The sequence below is a fragment of the Mobula birostris genome, chromosome 2 (assembly GCF_030028105.1).
Source record: "Mobula birostris isolate sMobBir1 chromosome 2, sMobBir1.hap1, whole genome shotgun sequence".
NCBI lineage: Eukaryota > Metazoa > Chordata > Chondrichthyes > Myliobatiformes > Myliobatidae > Mobula > Mobula birostris.
The window spans coordinates 136679235-136701444 of NC_092371.1; the positions used below are offsets into that span (position 1 = coordinate 136679235).

Consider the following 22210-nt stretch of genomic DNA (forward strand, 5'->3'; position numbering starts at 1 on the left):
CTTTCACCCTCTTGTCCAGCTGTCAGTCACTTTCCCTCCAACTTCTTCCCCGGGTAACCTCATATTTTTACCCCTTTTTTACCTCCTAATTCTCACAATTTTACTTTCCCCCCCCCGTGCTCTTAACTCACCCTATTATTCTACCCTCATTCTCTCCATCTCCAGCACACTACCTCTCTACCTTCACAAACAAGAGAAAATCTGCAGATGCTGGAAATCCAAGCAATACACACAAAATGCTGGAGGAACTCAAGAGTCCTGCTGAAGGGTCTCGGCCTGAAACGTCGACTGTACTCTTCCATAGGTGCCTGCTGAGTTCCTCCAGCATTTTGTGTGTGTTCATCTCTACCCTCCCTATTTCTGCTGCTGCCCTCTCTCAATATATCCTTCCATACTGTCCATCCCTGCCCTCTATCTCCTCCTACTTCCCCCTCCCCATGCCCTGTTTCCCCCAACACCTTTCTCTCCCTCCCTCACCCTTGCTCCTGACCAATTCTATTTTCCCCTCTTCTCTCTCACTCTCTCCTCTACCTTACAAATATTCTTCTTCATTGTCTCCACTTTCTCTCTCCTTCCCCTTTTACTCCTTCTCCTCATCTTTGTACCAACTCAACTTTCCACTTCCCTTTCGTTATTCCACCTCTTCCATAACCCTTTATTTGTACTTTCTCTCTTCCCTCATTTTCACATATTTTCTCCCTCCGTCACCCCTTCTTCACTCGCTCTCCAGGTTCTTCAATTTCCAAACAGCTGTCATTGTCTCGCTCGCTCCCTGCTCCTCCCTTCCCCCATCTCTTCACTCCATTTATTCGACCTCTCCATCCTAATTTCCCTCCTCCCCTTCCCCCCGCTCGCTGTACCCACATCACTCCATTCCTCTCGCCTCCTCACTCTTCCCCCTCCCTCCCTCCCTCCCTCCCTCACTCCCTCACACACGCTCGTGCTCAGACAGCCGAGCTCGCGCGGCGGCGCAGGCGCAGTGACGGAAGCCGCGGCCTGTTGCGCCTGGGCGGGTGCCCGAGGGGGGAGCGGGAGCGCGCGGACAGGCAGCGATGCTGATGATGGCGGAGCGAGGGCGGGTGGCGCTCGTCCCGGGCACCGCGCTGCCCAAACCCGTGCCCATGAACCTGTTTGCCACCTGGGAGGTGGATAGGTCGTCGCCGAGCTGCGTACCCAGGTCAGTGAGGGAGGGGGCGGGAGGAGATCCTCTTTGACCGCCCCAGCCCCTGGTCTCTGTGAGCCCGAGCCATAACGCCCCCATCTAGGACCTCCACCCTCGACCCCCACACCAACCCGACACCCACCCTGCGTCTTTCCGGTTCCTACGTCTCCTATCCCCGATCCTAAAACACCCGGAGATCCTCACCGGGGACCCCCCACATCTATCCGACCACCCCCCTACCCCAACCTCCGACCTCCACCACACACCTTCCGCCACCACCGATTACACACTCTCTGACCTACACCCCGGACATCCTAAACGCTGATCTCCACAACCGACAAGGGTCTCTCCATTTCCCATTCCCAATTCCCACATCCTTCCATTCTCCCTCCCCCCCCGATTCCGATATCGTCTTTCAACCCGTACCCACCCTCAGTTACTACCCTCCGATTCCTATTCGCCACGTTTCCCAAACCACTACATCCCTCAATTCCCACAACCTCCGATCTGTGTTCCTCAGTTCCCTGATCCTTTTAACTTCTCAATTTTGACCCCACGCCTCTGAACCCCAGTCCCACGTATCCTGATGTCGACCCTCACCGATTCCTCAGACTCTCATTTCTGCTTCTCAAAAGCCCACGGATGGCCACATCGCACAATGTCCAGCCCAGATGGTGAGCTCTGTGTATGAGAAGCACAGGCTGAATCCAGTCCTGTCAACAATTACGGGTGCTTCCTCTGTGCCCCAAAGTATAGTACCGTCCTTACCTATGGCCGATCTATTATTGACCTCTCTTTCCTCCGTACATTGTCCTCATCGGCTACGTGCCACCACTCCAATTCTGACCCACCGAGGCTGTGGACACTCACTGGGACTCTTCCGGAGGACATCCTATCTTCCATGCCCAACGCCCAACCTGTCTTCTTGCACCCACCTGCTGAGCTCATGTCTTCCCTCCCCCCCATCACTATTCTCCCCAGACTGCATTCACTATCTTGCTTACATACCCCCCCCCCGCACTGTGAACCCCCACTATTCCAGATTGGACCCAATCTCCCCTTTGGATTCTCCTTCAAACTGCCCCAATAGCGTGTGCTCTCCTTGTCCCCTAAATGCTTCACTTGTTACCCATGTCCTTCACTCCCCTAAATGTGCCTCAGCTGACAGGTCACCGGCTTCACTCCTAAATCTTTCTTCCTCCCCAGTGAAATGTATCCTTTCCTCCAGTCTCACCTTGTCAGTCAGCCAGTCTATGTTTCACACTATCAGCCTGTTGCATATTAGACTGCAACTGTGTTCAGAGTTCTAGAAACCAGTTGCTATTTACCGTGAAAGTTTATGGCTCAGGTTATCTGTTAGTGTATTGTTGCTTTCTCACTTGCTGTTTTTTCATCATACCTTATTGTTTTCTGTATTTATCTGCTTTTTCCAATTTCTTTTCATAGCCCATAACATGTGAATGTTAGTGCTGGATGTTTCTGTAAAATGCCTGTTAAAAGCAAATACAGTACTGTTCTTAAAGCTGCATTATTATTGTTATCAGTGACTGTTTTGCATTCAACATTCATTGTATATTTGAGCCATTCAATTATAGTTTGGATGACCATATCAAATATTTGACAATGTTTGTTTAACTGTGTTTTACTGTTTGTATATTTGCCTGTTTACCATCAATCTCTGTCTCTGCCTGGATGTGTGTTTGTGGTTCTTTGCTTGTTTATCCAATCCTTCCTCTCTGTGTATGTGTATTTATGCATTTGTGTTGTGTTGTGTAAAGCTCACTGTATCCACTTGTGTGTCTTTCATTCTGGTTATCTTTTACCACTTAAGTGCTTAACTATATCTGATATAGTGTGAGTAACTGGATTTCCAGTTGTGCAGCTTTAAAATTGAGCCTTTCATCTGCCTTGCTCTCTCACACTCATTGGGGAACAAAGAAAATATATTTCTGATTGCAAATAAAAAAACACTTCTAGAAAACCGGTGCAAAATTGGAAACAGCTGGAAATAGTCAGCAGATCAAATAGCATCTGTGGAGAGAGGAACAGAATTAAAGTTTCAGATTTGAGGTGTTCTGAAGGGTCTCCGAGTGGTCGGTAAAAAGCATGCAGGACTCTGGCCATTTTCAATAGGGGCATGGAGTATAGGAGCAAGGAACCACAACTGGAATATTGTGCCTAGTTCTGGGTGTCACATTAGGAAAAAAGGTAAAGGATGCAGAAGTGATTTAATAAAATGCTAAGAAGGTTAGATATGTGGAAAGTCTGTCGAATCTGGATTTGTGGGGGGATTTGATAGAAATATTTGCTGATGAAAGGCATAGGCAGAATAGATCAAGAAAAACTGATCTGTCCCAAAACGTTGACTGTCCATTTTGCTCTATGAATGCTGCCTGATCTGCCAAGTTCATGCAGTACTTTGTGTGTTGCTCTGGATTCCAGCATCAATAGTCTCTTGTTTCTCTAAGAAAAACTGAACCCAAGCTGTAACGATAAAACAAAATGTTTAATGATAAGACAAAAGTGGTTGTCAAAAGAATCTCAAGTGTTTCAAAGGGTAGTGAATCAATTCAATTTTCTGCCTCCAAGGATAGCTGGAGGCCAGATCGTTGCATGTGAGGTGGAGATAAATAAATATTTGATTGGTCAATTAATTGATGATTCTGGGGAGCAGGCACAGAAGAGGAAGCCAGTATACATCAGCCATGGTTGTATCGACTGGCAAGGTAGACTTGAGGGGGCTGAGTGGCCTACTCCTATTTTCTTGCATGTCAGGAGGAATTTATTTAGGCAACAAGTGGTTTGAATTTGAAATGTACTGCCAGAGTTGACAGTGGAAGCAGATTTAGTTCAGGTATTCAGAACAAACTGGAAAGAATTTGCAAGGCTGTGGAAAGAGTGCAAGGTAATGACCCAGAGTTTAACTGCTTCATCACAAAGGTCACTTATTTCCACATATTCCTGGCCATATCCCCTGCCTCTGCTGATAAACATCACTCAATATGTAGTTATCCCCAAACCTGACTGACCTGCACTCTTGGCTTGCCTCCCAATTTTAACCTTTCATAAACTTGAGCTGATCTGAAATTCTGCTGGATCACCTGTACTGCCATTCTTCTGTGCTTGCTAGTTTCTGGTTCAGCAGAAATCTAATTTAACTTCTCTTCAGATTCCCAATGGCTTCCCTGCTCCAATTCTAGATCCTTTGGAGATTTCAGGACTTCACTGATCTGTATGTGTGCCACTGGACCTTGTTATCCAGCAGTGACCATGCCTTCAGCTTGGTAGGCTATAAGCAGTAATTCCATTCCTAATTCTATCTACAAAGTCATCATTCTCCCTATTAAAACACTCCTTAAATCATTCTTAGAACAAGCTTGAGCCACATGCTATATTCTCTCCTGTGTGTTGAGGAATGGGAGTTTTGTGGATGAGTAGTGTGGGACTGAAGTATGAGAGTTTTAAGGCTTCAAGTCATAGTCATTTAGAGTGGGTTAAATATATAAAAACTGACATGGCCTCAATGAGAAAAAAGTTACTGGTGCAGGATTTAGGGCGGATGGTGAAATTATGTCATGGTGCCAGTAATGTCATCTGGTCCCTCCAGCTTTCAGTGAGACTATCGTCGTGACTATGAATCACTGCTGTTAATGTTGTGGCAGGAACATAGCAGATGGGACTAGATTTTAAATTAAAGATTCTAACCTTGGCCCAGGCTTTTGTAGTGTATCAGGGGTTAAAGCTGAAGCCTCTTTATCTCTTCTTTTGGCATGCTTCTGTCCTGTTGTGTCTCTCCCCCTGTCTTTGTCTCTCTGTCTGGCTGGTGTTTCTGATCCTAGGTCTGTCTCACTAACACATTTCTTTGTCTGCTGGCTGTCACTCACTATTATTCCACTTTCATCTCTGCTGCCAATGTTTGGTGTCCGGTTCTCTGCAATGAAAACCTTGCCTTTTCTCTTTTATCTTCTGTCCCAAGAATCACATGATAGGATCTGGACAGGTTGAGGGAGATGGACGTGCTGAGGTTCAGCTGTCACCTCAACTGCTTGTGTAGGTGGATCATTACTTTCAAAAGGTTTTGTTTTACAATTGGTAATCAAATCTGTGTGTTTGGGACCCACAAGTCAGGCAGTGTAATAACTGTTTCCTCAGGGAGAATGGGACAAATATTCATGACTTTCTCTTCTCCAAAACATGCTCTCCAAATTGCATCATTTGGAATATTTCAGTGTTGGGACATGCCTTTCAAAAGTTTTTGAGTGGTTTGTGTTTCCAAATGTGATAGGCTATTAAATAACTACATTAGTGTAATTGTGTAGTGTTTCCATCAGCACATATGGGGCTGTGTCTGTCTGTATGCTGGGTGGTTATTGATTATCAACAGAACTTCCAGCAATGTTAGCATCTTTTACAAATTGGGTGTGGCAGTTATAATGAATCACTAACATTGCCACGATCAAGTTTAATAGTTGTAGTTTCCAGTATTGTTTTTAAGGATTTATATTTCTCATAATTCAATTAATATTCACTTAAGCTCCTGTTAGAATCTGTACTGGGAGTTCAGTAGACACTTGCTTCATTTTATATTGAGCCAATTCTGAAATGACAGCTTTTAATTTACACAGAACCACAATGTTGTTTCTTGTGTCAGAAGGGACAGTTGTGGAAGTGTTATCTCCCTGGAGGTGGCATTTATTGTTCAAGCTTTGTTTCACTCATGACCTATCTGTAATATAATCATCAAATAGACTATTTCTTTTAGTTTATTTTCAAAATTTTTTATACACATAGTTCTTGTAACAGTTTAATTGATTAAAATTCACATAATTTAATAGTGTTGTGTGAGTTATACAATGGTTTAATAATCCAACTACTGGAGCTGAGCAAAGTAGCAATCTTTTTTTTTGTGAATATAACTTGTGCCCCCAAAATTCCCCAAGCTTAGTTATTATCAAGGTATGAAAGCTATTTCATGGCTCTTGGTGCATTTATTGAAATAACAATTTAATTTACCTTATCCTTGGCTTTAAGGTATTGTTTCCTCTTGTGTTATTGGTCTGCATGAGTGCTTAATTTCTCAATGTGAGTGAACAGTACTTAATGGCAGTCAAAAAACTGCAGGTGCTGGAAGTCTGAAATAGCAGAAAATGCTGCAAACTGCAGTCAGATAGCTTCTGTGGAGAGAAGCAGTGTTAATGTTAAAGATCTAATGATTGGTCAGTGTGTGACATAAGAAGGAGATTCTTGCTTGTTTCCATCGTCAGTGTTTATAATGTCTCGGGTCTGAGCATAATAGCACATTTGCAGATTGGATTCAGTGCGCTGCTTCACATGTGCAGTAAATGTAAGGAGTTATGCATGGTAGGATATGAAGATTATCTACTGATGATCCCCTTTTCGTCAGGCTTGTGGATTATAAACAGGAACTTTAATGGTTCTGATCAGTATCCTGTCTCAGAAAGTTTCTTCAGACAGTGACAACAGACAGGAAAAAAGTGTAATGCAGTTACAGACTGTTCAGGCTTTCTCTTTGTTAGAAGTGGTTTAAAGATTCAAGTTCTTTTCCTTCTGAAGGAGAGTCAATTCTCTGGAAAAACAGACTTATTTACTCTTTTGGCTGATTCTTGGCATTTTAAATATTTCTCTGCTACTTGGAGTCACTGTACACTAATATGCAAGTATTGCTACAGTGAAGATCTATTCAACCTACTTATCAATAGAATTAAGCAATCTGTTTGGCTATCAAGTGATCATAAAAACACTGTAGATGTTGAAAATCTAAAATAAAAACAGAAAATATTGGAAATATTCCGCAGGTCAGGCTGCATCTGTGGGTGACAGAGTTCATATTTCAGGTTAGAGACCTTTTAGCGGAACTGGGAAGAAGACAAAAAAAACTTAGAACCTTAGAAATTAGAAATGTGCAGCATAGAATGAGCCCTTTGGCTCACCATGTAAATGCTTACATCGATGCCTATCTATTCTCATCCTATTTGTCCTCTATGTCTTTACTATCCAAGTACCTGTCCGAATTCCTTTTTAATGTAATTCTGGTGTCCTCTAGTTTTAGAACATATAAACTCATTAAGACAGTGGCAGGTATTGGGCATGGTACAGCTCTGCTACCCAATATTGGCTTATGAGGGCAAGCATAACAAATGTCTTTTTCACAACCCTATCTATTCATGTCATTGCTTTCAGGAAGCTGTGAACTTGTACTCAAGGTTGTTCTGTATGTCAGTGCTTCTAAGATCCCTGCCATTTACTGTCTATTTCGTCTCAGAATTTTTCCTACCAACCTATGATTTTCTAGTATATTCTTAGAGCCTTTGTTGAACTAGGGAACAACATTAGCTATCCACCAATCCTCCGGCATCCCACCTGTGGCTAAGGTCATTATAAATCAAATCTGTTCTCCAGAGTTTGGAAGAGAGATTTTGCTGAAACATACAAAATCCTTTAAGGGGTTGACAGGGCTAGATGCAGAGAAGGTGTTTTCTCTGACTGAGGGGTCATTTAGGATTACAAATAAACTTTTTAAATCAATGATGGAAAACCATTCTAAATCCTGAATATAGAGGGTTGTGGAGATGTAATTCAATTCACAGACTGGTAAATTTCTGGATTTTAAGGAAATCAAGGGATATGGAGGTAATACATGAAAATGGCACTGAGGTAAATCCAGCCATGACTTAATGCAGAGCAGGCTTGAAAGGTTGGATAGCCTACTCATGCTACCATTTACTTATATTCTTATGTTAACCCTATAATTCATCTCTAAGGATCCTCACGGTCCAGGACCTCTATCAGGGAGGAGGTACAGGAAACTCAACACTCAGTGATTTAGAAACAGCTTTCTGAATGGTCCATGAACCCAATGGCTCTGTCTCATTCTACCTTTTCCTTTTGCATTGTTTGTTTATTTTTATAACTTGTACTAATTTTATGTCATTACACTATTCTTCTGCTGCCAGACAACACATTTCTTGTCGTATGTCAGTGGTATTAAATCTGCTTCTGATTCACTCCTCCTTTCGTTGTTACCCATCTTACTTCCAGGCACAATTTATTTTTGTTAAATCTTTGTCTTTAAATTTGAGTGACATTGCCAGTTAATTGCTGCACACCCACATACACTGGGAACAAACTGATTCCACATTATTACTTTGTTTATTGAGAGAAAAGTTATATCAGTACTTTAAGATGAATGCCCAGCCTTTTGGAGAAAGGAACTGATTTAGTTTGGTTGTTTTAAAGGTGAGGGTTTGCATTTATTTGGACTGGTTTGTTTTCTATATAGCTGAGGAGGCTGTAAGGAGATTTGATAGAGGCTTTTACAATAGTTAGAGTTTAGATCAAGCCAATGAAGAAAACTGTTTATAAATAGGGGATAAGTTTAAAGTAATTGGCAAAGGAGCCAGTAGATATTTTTTATGCAGTGAGCAGTCAGAACTTGGTCGTGTAGGTCGAATGTAACACTTTACAGTGCCAGCGATCTGAGTTCAATTTCCACTGTTGTCTCTGAGGAGTTTGTACGTTCTTTCTGTGACCTTGTGCGTTTCCTTCAGATGTTCCGGTTTCCATGCACATTCGAAAGGGTTAGTAAGTTGTGGGCATGTTATCTTGCCACTGGAAGCATAGCAACACTTGTGGGCTAACATCACATCGTCGCAGGCTACACATCACATTGTTGGACTATGCTGGTCATTAGATGCGAAATGACGCAATTCACTATATGCTTTCTAAATCTGAATGTTCTGTAATGCAGTAAGTTGTTACCTGATTTGAAAAAGGCCTTCTAAAGGAATTTGGTTAAGTACTTGAAGATTCAAAAATTGCTAGGCAAGGGGAATGAGCAGAAGAGAATATGATCAGTTGGATTGTTGAAAGTGTTGTGAAGATTCAGGGAGCTAAGTGGTTTTCTGTACTGATTTTTGATCTATGATTCAATCTATAACCTTTCATTACAGATGCAAAAAACATGTAGAGCTTCAATAACAATGTTAGTTATCAAGCAAAAATATTAAAACTAAACCTTATAAGGAAGCATTGCAGCTGAAAATCAAAGATTTTAAGAAGTACCTTTAATGGACGAGAGAGAGTTTAGGGTAAGAAAACCAATGCAAAAGCTGGAAGTTGTGACTACCAGAGGAGGAGGACATTAATGTAGGAATGTTCAGGAGGGCAGATTAAGAGGAGTGCATGTAATAATGTGGATGCAGAGAGATGGTGTTGCTGCAGTCTGGTTACATAGCTAATGCATGTTATGGAAATCGGGGAAGGTAGAGTGTGCAGATGCATTATACAGCACATAAATGCAAAGGGAATGGAGGGGTATGGATGTTAATGACTTGAGGCCCACCGTTGGTGTGGGTCGACCATGGATATTGCATCCCTGCTGGGCATGTGGTGAGCAAGTACACACGTCAGAGTAGTACAATACAAGTACACACGTCAGGGTAGTACAATACCAGTACACACATCAGGGTAGAACAATACGGACAGCAAGTAAACACGTCAGTGTAATACAACATAGAGAGCAAGTACACACGTCAGGGTAGTACAATACCAGTACACACAACAGGGTAGTACAATACAGAGAGCAAGTACACACGTCAGGGTAGAACAATATAGAGAGCAAGTACACACGTCAGGGTAGTACAATATGCAGAGCAAGTACACACGTCAGGGTAGTACAATACGGAGAGCAAGTACACATGTCAGGGTATTACATTATGGAGAGCAAGTACACACGTCAGGGTAGTACAATATGGAGAGCAAGTACACACGTCAGGGTAGAACAATACAAAGAGCAAGTACACACGTCAGGGTAGTACAATATGGAGAGCAAGTACACACGTCAGGGTAGTATAATACAGAGAGCAAATACACATGTCAGGGTAGTACAATACGGAGAGCAAGTACACACGTCAGGGTAGTACAATATGGAGAGCAAGTACACACGTCAAGGTAGTGCAATACAGAGCGCAAGTACACACGTCAGGGTAGTACAATATAGAGAGCAAGTACACACGTCAGGGTAGTACAATACGGAGAGAAAGTACACACGTCAGGGTAGAACAATACGGAGAGCAAGTACACACATCAGGGTAGAACAATACAAAGAGCAAGTACACACGTCAGGGTAGTACAATACGGAGAGCAAGTACACACGTCAGGGTAGTACAATACGGAGAGCAAGTACACACGTCAGGGTGGTACAATACGGAGAGCAAGTACACACGTCAGGGTAGTACAATACAAAGAGCAAGTACACACGTCAGGGTAGTACAATACGGAGAGCAAGTACACACGTCAGGGTAGTACTATACGGACAGGAAATACACACGTCTGGGTAGTACAATACAGAGAGCAAGTACACACGTCAGGGTATTACAGTATAGAGAGCAAGTACACACGTCTGGGTAGTACAATACGGAGAGCAAGTACACACGTCAGGGTAGTATAATACAAAGAGGAAGTACACCCTTCAGGGTAGTACAATACGGAGAGCAAGTACACACGTCAGGGTAGTACAATACGGAGATCAAGTACACACATCAGGGCAATACAATACGGAGATCAAGTACACACATCAGGATAGTACAATACAGAGAGCAAGTACACACGTCAGGGTGTACAATACGGACAGGAAATACACACATCAGGGTAGTACAATACAAAGAGCAAGTACACACGTCAGTGTATTACAGTATAGAAAGCAAGTACACACGTCAGGGTAGTACAATACGGAGAGCAATTACACACGTCAGGGTAGTATTATACAAAGAGGAAGTACACACGTCAGGGTAGTACAATACGGAGAGCAAGTACACACGGCAAGGTAGAACAATACGGAGAGCAAGTACACACGTCGGGGTGGTACAATAGAAAGAGCAGGTACACTCGTCAGTGTCGTACAATACGGAGAGAAAGTACACACGTTAGGGTAATACAATATAGAGAGCAAGTACACACGTCAGGGTAGTTCAATACGGAGAGCAAATACACATGTCAGGGTAGTATAATACGGAGAGCAAGTACACACGTCAGGGTAGTACAATACGGAGAGAAAGTACACACGTCAGGGTAGTACAATACGGAGAGCAAGTACACACGTCAGGGTAGTACAATACGGAGAGCAAGTACACACGTCAGGGTAGTACAATACAAAGGCAAGTACACACGTCAGGGTAGTACAGTATTTAGAGCAAATACAAATGTCAGGGTGGTACAATACGGAGAGAAAGTACACACGTTAGGGTAATACAATATAGAGAGCAAGTACACATGTCAGGGTAGTACAATACGGCGAGCAAATACACACGTCAGGGTAGTGCAATACAAAGAGCAAGTACACACGTCAGGGTGGTACAATACACACAGCAAGTACACACGTCAGGGTGGTACAATACGGAGATCAAGTACACACGTCAGGATAGTACAATATACAGAGCAAGTACACACGTCAGGGTAGTACAATACGGAGATCAGGTACACACGTCAGGATAGTACAATACAAAGAGCAAGTACACACGTCAGGGTAGAACAATACAGAGAGCAAGTACACACGTCAGGATAGTACAATACGGACAGGAAATACACACATCAGGGTAGTAAAATACAAAGAGCAAGTACACACGTCAGGGTATTACAGTATAGAGAGCAAGTACAGATGTCAGGGTAGTACAATACGGAGAGCAAGTACACACGTCAGGGTATTACAGTATAGAGAGCAAGTACACACGTCAGGGTATTATAGTATAGAGAGCAAGTACACACGTCAGGGTAGTACAATACGGAGAGCAAGTACACATGTCGGGGTAGTACAATACGGACAGGAAATACACACGTCTGGGTAGTACAATACAAAGAACAAGTACACACGTCAGGGTATTACAGTATAGAGAGCAAGTACACAAGTCGGTAGTACAATACAGAGAGCAAGTACACACGTCAGGGTAGTACAATACGGACAGGAAATACACACATCAGGGTAGTACAATACAAAGAGCAAGTACACACGTTAGGGTATTACAGTATAGAGAGCAAGTACACAAGTCAGTAGTACAATACAGAGAGCAAGTACACACTTCAGGGTAGTACAATACGCAGATCATGTACACACGTCAGGATAATACAATATAGAGAGCAAGTACACACGTCAGGGTAGTACAATACGGAGATCAAGTACACACGTCAGGATAGTGCAATGCGGAGATCAAGTACACACGTCAGGGTAGTACAATACGGAGATCAAGTACACATGTCAGGGTAGTACAATACGGCGAGCAAATACACACGTCAGGGTAGTGCAATACAAAGAGCAAGTACACACGTCAGGGTGGTACAATACACACAGCAAGTACACACGTCAGGGTGGTACAATACGGAGATCAAGTACACACGTCAGGATAGTACAATATACAGAGCAAGTACACACGTCAGGATAGTACAATACGGACAGGAAATACACACATCAGGGTAGTAAAATACAAAGAGCAAGTACACACGTCAGGGTATTACAGTATAGAGAGCAAGTACACACGTCAGGGTAGTACAATACAGAGAGGAAGTACACACGTCAGGGTAGTATAATACAAGGAGCAAGTACACACGTCAGGGTAGTACAATACGGACAGGAAATACACACGTCTGGGTAGTACAATACAAAGAGCAAGTACACACGTCAGGGTAGTACAATACGGAGAGCAAGTACACACGTCAGGGTAGTACAATACGGAGAGCAAGTACACACGTCAGGGTAGTACAATACGGACAGGAAATACACACGTCTGGGTAGTACAATACAAAGAACAAGTACACACGTCAGGGTATTACAGTATAGAGAGCAAGTACACAAGTCAGGGTAGTACAATACAGAGAGCAAGTACACACGTCAGGATAGTACAATACGGAGAGCAAGTACACCCGTCAGGGTAGAACAATACAAAGAGCAAGTAGACACGTCAGGGTAGTGCAATACGGACAGGAAATACACACGTCAGGGTAGTACAATACAAAGAGCAAGTACACACGTCAGCGTTTTACAGTATTTAGAGGAAATACACATGTCAGGGTAGTACAATACGGAGAGCAAGTACACATGTCAGGGTAGCACAATACGGAAAGCAAGTACACACGTCAGGGTAGTACAATACAAAGAGCAAGTACACACGTCAGGGTAGTACAATATGGAGAGCAAGTACACACGTCAGGGTAGTACAATACAGAGAGCAAGTACACACGTCAGTGTAGTACAATATGGAGAGCAAGTACACACGTCAGTGTAGTACAATACGGAGAGCAAGTACACACGTCAGGGTAGTACAATATAGAGAGCAAGTACACACGTCAGGGTAGTGCAACACGGAGAGCAAGTACACACGTCAGGGTGGTACAATACGGAGAGCAAGTACACACGTCAGGGTAGAACAATACAAAGAGCAAGTACACACGTCAGTGTAGTACAATACGGAGAGCAAGTACACACGTCAGGGTAGTACAATATAGAGAGCAAGTACACACGTCAGTGTAGTACAATACAAAGAGCAAGTACACACGTCAGGGTAGTACAATACGGAGAGCAAGTACACACGTCAGGGTAGTACTATACGGACAGGAAATACACACGTCTGGGTAGTACAATACAGAGAGCAAGTACACACGTCAGGGTATTACAGTATAGAGAGCAAGTACACACGTCTGGGTAGTACAATACGGAGAGCAAGTACACACGTCAGGGTAGTACAATACGGAGATCAAGTACACACATCAGGGCAATACAATACGGAGATCAAGTACACACATCAGGATAGTACAATACAGAGAGCAAGTACACACGTCAGGGTGTACAATACGGACAGGAAATACACACATCAGGGTAGTACAATACAAAGAGCAAGTACACACGTCAGTGTATTACAGTATAGAAAGCAAGTACACACGTCAGGGTAGTACAATACGGAGAGCAATTACACACGTCAGGGTAGTATTATACAAAGAGGAAGGACACACGTCAGGGTAGTAGAATACGGACAGGAAATACCCACGTCTGGGTAGTATAATACAGAGAGCAAATACACACGTCCGGGTAGTACAATACGGAGAGCAAGTACACACGTCAGGGTGGTACAACACGGAGAGCAAGTACACACGTCAGGGTGTACAATACGGAGAGCAAGTACGCACGTCAGGGTAGTACAATACGGAGATCAAGTACACACGTCAGGGTGGTACAACACGGAGAGCAAGTACACACGTCAGGGTAGTACAATATGGAGATCAAGTACACACGTCAGGGTGGTACAACACGGAGAGCAAGTACACACGTCAGGGTAGTACAATACGGAGAGCAAGTACGCACGTCAGGGTAGTACAATACGGAGAGCAAGTACACACGTCAGGGTAGTATTATACAAAGAGGAAGGACACACGTCAGGGTAGTAGAATACGGACAGGAAATACCCACGTCTGGGTAGTATAATACAGAGAGCAAATACACACGTCCGGGTAGTACAATACGGAGAGCAAGTACACACGTCAGGGTGGTACAACACGGAGAGCAAGTACACACGTCAGGGTAGTACAATACGGAGAGCAAGTACGCACGTCAGGGTAGTACAATACCAGTACACACATCAGTATAGTACAATACAGAGAGCAAGTACACATGTCAGGGTAGTACAATACAGAGAGCAAGTACACATGTCAAGGTAGTACAATACGGAGAGCAAGTACACACGGCAAGGTAGAACAATACGGAGAGCAAGTACACACGTCAGGGTGGTACAATAGAAAGAGCAGGTACACTCGTCAGTGTCGTACAATACGGAGAGAAAGTACACACGTTAGGGTAATACAATATAGAGAGCAAGTACACACGTCAGGGTAGTTCAATACGGAGAGCAAGTACACATGTCAGGGTAGTACAATATAGAGAGCAAGTACACACGTCAGGGTAGTTCAATACGGAGAGCAAATACACATGTCAGGGTAGTATAATACGGAGAGCAAGTACACACGTCAGGGTAGTACAATACGGACAGGAAATAGACACGTCAGTGTAGTACAATACAAAGAGCAAGTACACACGTCAGGGTGGTACAATACGGAGATCAAGTACACACGTCAGGATAGTACAATATACAGAGCAAGTACACACGTCAGGGTAGTACAATACGGAGATCAGGTACACACGTCAGGATAGTACAATACAAAGAGCAAGTACACACGTCAGGGTAGAACAATACAGAGAGCAAGTACACACGTCAGGATAGTACAATACGGACAGGAAATACACACATCAGGGTAGTAAAATACAAAGAGCAAGTACACACGTCAGGGTATTTCAGTATATAGAGCAAGTACAGATGTCAGGGTAGTACAATACGGAGAGCAAGTACACACGTCAGGGTATTACAGTATAGAGAGCAAGTACACACGTCAGGGTATTATAGTATAGAGAGCAAGTACACACGTCAGGGTAGAACAATACAAAGAGCAAGTACACACGTCAGGGTAGTACAATACGGACAGGAAATACACACGTCTGGGTAGTACAATACAAAGAGCAAGTACACACGTCAGGGTATTACAGCATAGAGAGCAAGTACACACGTCAGGGTAGTACAATACGGAGAGCAAGTACACACGTCAGGGTAGTACAATACGGAGAGCAAGTACACACGTCAGGGTAGTACAATACGGACAGGAAATACACACGTCTGGGTAGTACAATACAAAGAACAAGTACACACGTCAGGGTATTACAGTATAGAGAGCAAGTACACAAGTCAGGGTAGTACAATACAGAGAGCAAGTACACACTTCAGGGTAGTACAATACGCAGATCATGTACACACGTCAGGATAATACAATATAGAGAGCAAGTACACACGTCAGGGTAGTACAATACGCAGATCATGTACACACGTCTGGGTAGTACAATACAAAGAGCAAGTACACACGTCAGGGTAGTACAATACGCAGATCATGTACACACGTCTGGGTAGTACAATACAAAGAGCAAGTACACACGTCAGGGTATTACAGTATAGAGAGCAAGTACACATGTCAGGGTATTACAGTATAGAGAGCAAGTACACAAGTCAGGGTAGTACAATACAGAGATCAAGTACACACGTCAGGATAGTACAATACGGAGAGCAAGTACACCCGTCAGGGTAGAACAATACAAAGAGCAAGTAGACACGTCAGGGTAGTGCAATACGGACAGGAAATACACACGTCAGGGTAGTACAATACAAAGAGCAAGTACACACGTCAGCGTTTTACAGTATTTAGAGGAAATACACATGTCAGGGTAGTAAAATACGGAGAGCAAGTACACACGTCAGGGTAGTACAATACGGAGAGCAAGTAGACACATCAGGGTAGAACAATACAAAGAGCAAGTAGACACGTCAGGATAGTACAATACGGAAAGCAAGTAGACACGTCAGGGTAGAACAATACAAAGAGCAAGTAGACACGTCAGGGTAGTGCAATACGGACAGGAAATACACACGTCAGGGTAGTACAATACAAAGAGCAAGTACACACGTCAGCGTTTTACAGTATTTAGAGGAAATACACATGTCAGGGTAGTAAAATATGGAGAGCAAGTACACACGTCAGGGTAGTACAATACAAAGAGCAGGTACACTCGGCAGGGTAGTACAATACAGAGAGAAAGTACACACGTCAGGGTAGCACAATGCGGAGAGCAAGTACACACGTCAGGGTAGTACAATACAAAGAGCAGGTACACTCGGCAGGGTAGTACAATACGCAGAGAAAGTACACACGTTAGGGTAATACAATACAGAGAGCAAGTACACACGTCAGGGTAGAACAATACAAAGAGCAAGTACACTCTTCAGGGTAGAACAATACGGAGAGCAAGTACACACGTCAGGGTGTACAATACGGAGAGCAAGTACACACGTCAGGGTAGTACAATACGGAGAGAAAGTACACACGTCAGGGTAGAACAATACAAAGAGCAAGTACACACGTCAGGGTAGTACAATACGGAGATCAAGTACACACGTCAGGGTAGTACAATACGGAGAGAAAGTACACACGTCAGGGTAGAACAATACAAAGAGCAAGTACACACGTCAGGATAGTACAATACGGAGAGCAAGTACACCCGTCAGGGTAGAACAATACAAAGAGCAAGTACACACGTCAGGGTAGTACAATACAAAGAGCAAGTAGACACGTCAGGGTAGTGCAATACGGACAGGAAATACACACGTCAGGGTAGTGCAATACGGACAGGAAATACACACGTCAGGGTAGTACAATACAAAGAGCAAGTACACACGTCAGCGTTTTACAGTATTTGGAGGAAATACACATGTCAGGGTAGTAAAATACGGAGAGCAAGTACACACGTCAGGGTATTACAGTATAGAGAGCAAGTAGACACGTCAGGATAGTACAATACGGAGAGCAAGTACACACGTCAGGGTAGTACAATACGGAGAGCAAGTACACCCGTCAGAGTAGAACAATACAAAGAGCAAGTAGACACGTCAGGGTAGTGCAATACGGACAGGAAATACACACGTCAGGGTAGTACAATACAAAGAGCAAGTACACCCGTCAGGGTAGAACAATACAAAGAGCAAGTACACACGTCAGGATAGTACAATACGGACAGGAAATACACACGTCAGGGTAGTAAAATACAAAGAGCAAGTACACACGTCAGCGTATTACAGTATTTAGAGGAAATACACATGTCCGGGTAGTAAAATATGGAGAGCAAGTACACACGTCAGGGTAGAACAATACAAAGAGCAAGTGCACACGTCAGGGTAGCACAATACGGAGAGCAAGTACACACGTCAGGGTAGTACAATACGGAGAGCAAGTACACACGTCAGGGTAGTACAATACAAAGAGCAGGTACACTCGGCAGGGTAGTACAATACGGAGAGAAAGTACACACGTTAGGGTAATACAATACAGAGAGCAAGTACACACGTCAGGGTAGAACAATACAAAGAGCAAGTACACTCGTCAGGGTAGAATAATACGGAGAGCAAGTACACACGTCAGGGTGTACAATACGGAGAGCATATACACACGTCAGGGGAGTGCAATACGGAGAGCCAGTACACACGTCAGGATAGTACAATACGGAGAGCAAGTACACTCGTCAGGGTAGAACAATACAAAGAGCAAGTACACTCGTCAGGGTAGAACAATAGAAAGAGCAAGTATACACGTCAGGGTAGAATAATATAGAGAGCAAGTACACACGTCAGGGTAGTACAGTATAGACAGCAAATACACACGTCAGGGAGGTACAATACGGAGAGCAAGTACACACGTCAGGGTAGTACAATACAGAGAGCAAGTACACACGTCAGGGTAGTACAATACGGAGAGGAAGTACACACGTCAGGGTAGTATTATACAAAGAGGAAGGACACACGTCAGGGTAGTAGAATACGGACAGGAAATACCCACGTCTGGGTAGTATAATACAGAGAGCAAATACACACGTCCGGGTAGTACAATACGGAGAGCAAGTACACACGTCAGGGTGGTACAACACGGAGAGCAAGTACACACGTCAGGGTGTACAATACGGAGAGCAAGTACGCACGTCAGGGTAGTACAATACGGAGATCAAGTACACACGTCAGGGTGGTACAACACGGAGAGCAAGTACACACGTCAGGGTAGTACAATACGGAGATCAAGTACACACGTCAGGGTGGTACAACACGGAGAGCAAGTACACACGTCAGGGTAGTACAATACGGAGAGCAAGTACGCACGTCAGGGTAGTACAATACGGAGAGCAAGTACACACGTCAGGGTAGTATTATACAAAGAGGAAGGACACACGTCAGGGTAGTAGAATACGGACAGGAAATACCCACGTCTGGGTAGTATAATACAGAGAGCAAATACACACGTCCGGGTAGTACAATACGGAGAGCAAGTACACACGTCAGGGTGGTACAACACGGAGAGCAAGTACACACGTCAGGGTAGTACAATACGGAGAGCAAGTACGCACGTCAGGGTAGTACAATACCAGTACACACATCAGTATAGTACAATACAGAGAGCAAGTACACATGTCAGGGTAGTACAATACAGAGAGCAAGTACACATGTCAAGGTAGTACAATACGGAGAGCAAGTACACACGGCAAGGTAGAACAATACGGAGAGCAAGTACACACGTCAGGGTGGTACAATAGAAAGAGCAGGTACACTCGTCAGTGTCGTACAATACGGAGAGAAAGTACACACGTTAGGGTAATACAATATAGAGAGCAAGTACACACGTCAGGGTAGTTCAATACGGAGAGCAAGTACACATGTCAGGGTAGTACAATATAGAGAGCAAGTACACACGTCAGGGTAGTTCAATACGGAGAGCAAATACACATGTCAGGGTAGTATAATACGGAGAGCAAGTACACACGTCAGGGTAGTACAATACGGACAGGAAATAGACACGTCAGTGTAGTACAATACAAAGAGCAAGTACACACGTCAGGGTGGTACAATACGGAGATCAAGTACACACGTCAGGATAGTACAATATACAGAGCAAGTACACACGTCAGGGTAGTACAATACGGAGATCAGGTACACACGTCAGGATAGTACAATACAAAGAGCAAGTACACACGTCAGGGTAGAACAATACAGAGAGCAAGTACACACGTCAGGATAGTACAATACGGACAGGAAATACACACATCAGGGTAGTAAAATACAAAGAGCAAGTACACACGTCAGGGTATTTCAGTATATAGAGCAAGTACAGATGTCAGGGTAGTACAATACGGAGAGCAAGTACACACGTCAGGGTATTACAGTATACAGAGCAAGTACACACGTCAGGGTATTATAGTATAGAGAGCAAGTACACACGTCAGGGTAGAACAATACAAAGAGCAAGTACACACGTCAGGGTAGTACAATACGGACAGGAAATACACACGTCTGGGTAGTACAATACAAAGAGCAAGTACACACGTCAGGGTATTACAGCATAGAGAGCAAGTACACACGTCAGGGTAGTACAATACGGAGAGCAAGTACACACGTCAGGGTAGTACAATACGGAGAGCAAGTACACACGTCAGGGTAGTACAATACGGACAGGAAATACACACGTCTGGGTAGTACAATACAAAGAACAAGTACACACGTCAGGGTATTACAGTATAGAGAGCAAGTACACAAGTCAGGGTAGTACAATACAGAGAGCAAGTACACACTTCAGGGTAGTACAATACGCAGATCATGTACACACGTCAGGATAATACAATATAGAGAGCAAGTACACACGTCAGGGTAGTACAATACGCAGATCATGTACACACGTCTGGGTAGTACAATACAAAGAGCAAGTACACACGTCAGGGTAGTACAATACGCAGATCATGTACACACGTCTGGGTAGTACAATACAAAGAGCAAGTACACACGTCAGGGTATTACAGTATAGAGAGCAAGTACACACGTCAGGGTATTACAGTATAGAGAGCAAGTACACAAGTCAGGGTAGTACAATACAGAGATCAAGTACACACGTCAGGATAGTACAATACGGAGAGCAAGTACACCCGTCAGGGTAGAACAATACAAAGAGCAAGTAGACACGTCAGGGTAGTGCAATACGGACAGGAAATACACACGTCAGGGTAGTACAATACAAAGAGCAAGTACACACGTCAGCGTTTTACAGTATTTAGAGGAAATACACATGTCAGGGTAGTAAAATACGGAGAGCAAGTACACACGTCAGGGTAGTACAATACGGAGAGCAAGTAGACACGTCAGGATAGTACAATACGGAAAGCAAGTAGACACGTCAGGGTAGAACAATACAAAGAGCAAGTAGACACGTCAGGGTAGTGCAATACGGACAGGAAATACACACGTCAGGGTAGTACAATACAAAGAGCAAGTACACACGTCAGCGTTTTACAGTATTTAGAGGAAATACACATGTCAGGGTAGTAAAATATGGAGAGCAAGTACACACGTCAGGGTAGTACAATACAAAGAGCAGGTACACTCGGCAGGGTAGTACAATACAGAGAGAAAGTACACACGTCAGGATAGTACAATGCGGAGAGCAAGTACACCCGTCAGGGTAGGACAATACAAAGAGCAAGTACACACGTCAGGATAGTACAATACGGACAGGAAATACACACGTCAGGGTAGTAAAATACAAAGAGCAAGTACACACGTCAGCGTATTACAGTATTTAGAGGAAATACACATGTCCGGGTAGTAAAATATGGAGAGCAAGTACACACGTCAGGGTAGAACAATACAAAGAGCAAGTGCACACGTCAGGGTAGCACAATACGGAGAGCAAGTACACACGTCAGGGTAGTACAATACGGAGAGCAAGTACACACGTCAGGGTAGTACAATACAAAGAGCAGGTACACTCGGCAGGGTAGTACAATACGGAGAGAAAGTACACACGTTAGGGTAATACAATACAGAGAGCAAGTACACACGTCAGGGTAGAACAATACAAAGAGCAAGTACACTCGTCAGGGTAGAATAATACGGAGAGCAAGTACACACGTCAGGGTGTACAATACGGAGAGCATATACACACGTCAGGGGAGTGCAATACGGAGAGCCAGTACACACGTCAGGATAGTACAATACGGAGAGCAAGTACACTCGTCAGGGTAGAACAATACAAAGAGCAAGTACACTCGTCAGGGTAGAACAATAGAAAGAGCAAGTATACACGTCAGGGTAGAATAATATAGAGAGCAAGTACACACGTCAGGGTAGTACAGTATAGACAGCAAATACACACGTCAGGGAGGTACAATACGGAGAGCAAGTACACACGTCAGGGTAGTACAATACAGAGAGCAAGTACACACGTCAGGGTAGTACAATACGGAGAGCAAGTACACACGTCAGGGAAGTACAATACGGAGATCAAGTACACACGTCAGGGAAGTACAATACGGAGATCAAGTACACCCGTCAGGGTAGAACAATACGGAGAGCCAGTACACAC

The 22210-nt window shown here is 43.8% G+C and overlaps 1 protein-coding gene across 4 annotated transcripts in view; it reads left to right on the forward strand.

Moving 5' to 3' along the window:
* Window positions 1-1028: 1028 nt before the first annotated feature.
* The window catches only part of LOC140191556 (phosphofurin acidic cluster sorting protein 1-like), a 294121-nt gene continuing 272939 nt past the window's right edge, over window positions 1029-22210 (forward strand). For 3 of the 4 annotated variants that reach the window (XM_072249058.1, XM_072249050.1, XM_072249084.1), the window contains exon 1: window positions 1029-1177. In XM_072249058.1, coding sequence (XP_072105159.1) covers window positions 1053-1177 — 125 coding nt within the window. In that variant the 5' untranslated portion in view covers window positions 1029-1052. The remainder of the gene's footprint in view (window positions 1178-22210) is intronic. The other variant, XM_072249074.1, reaches the window with a different exon arrangement.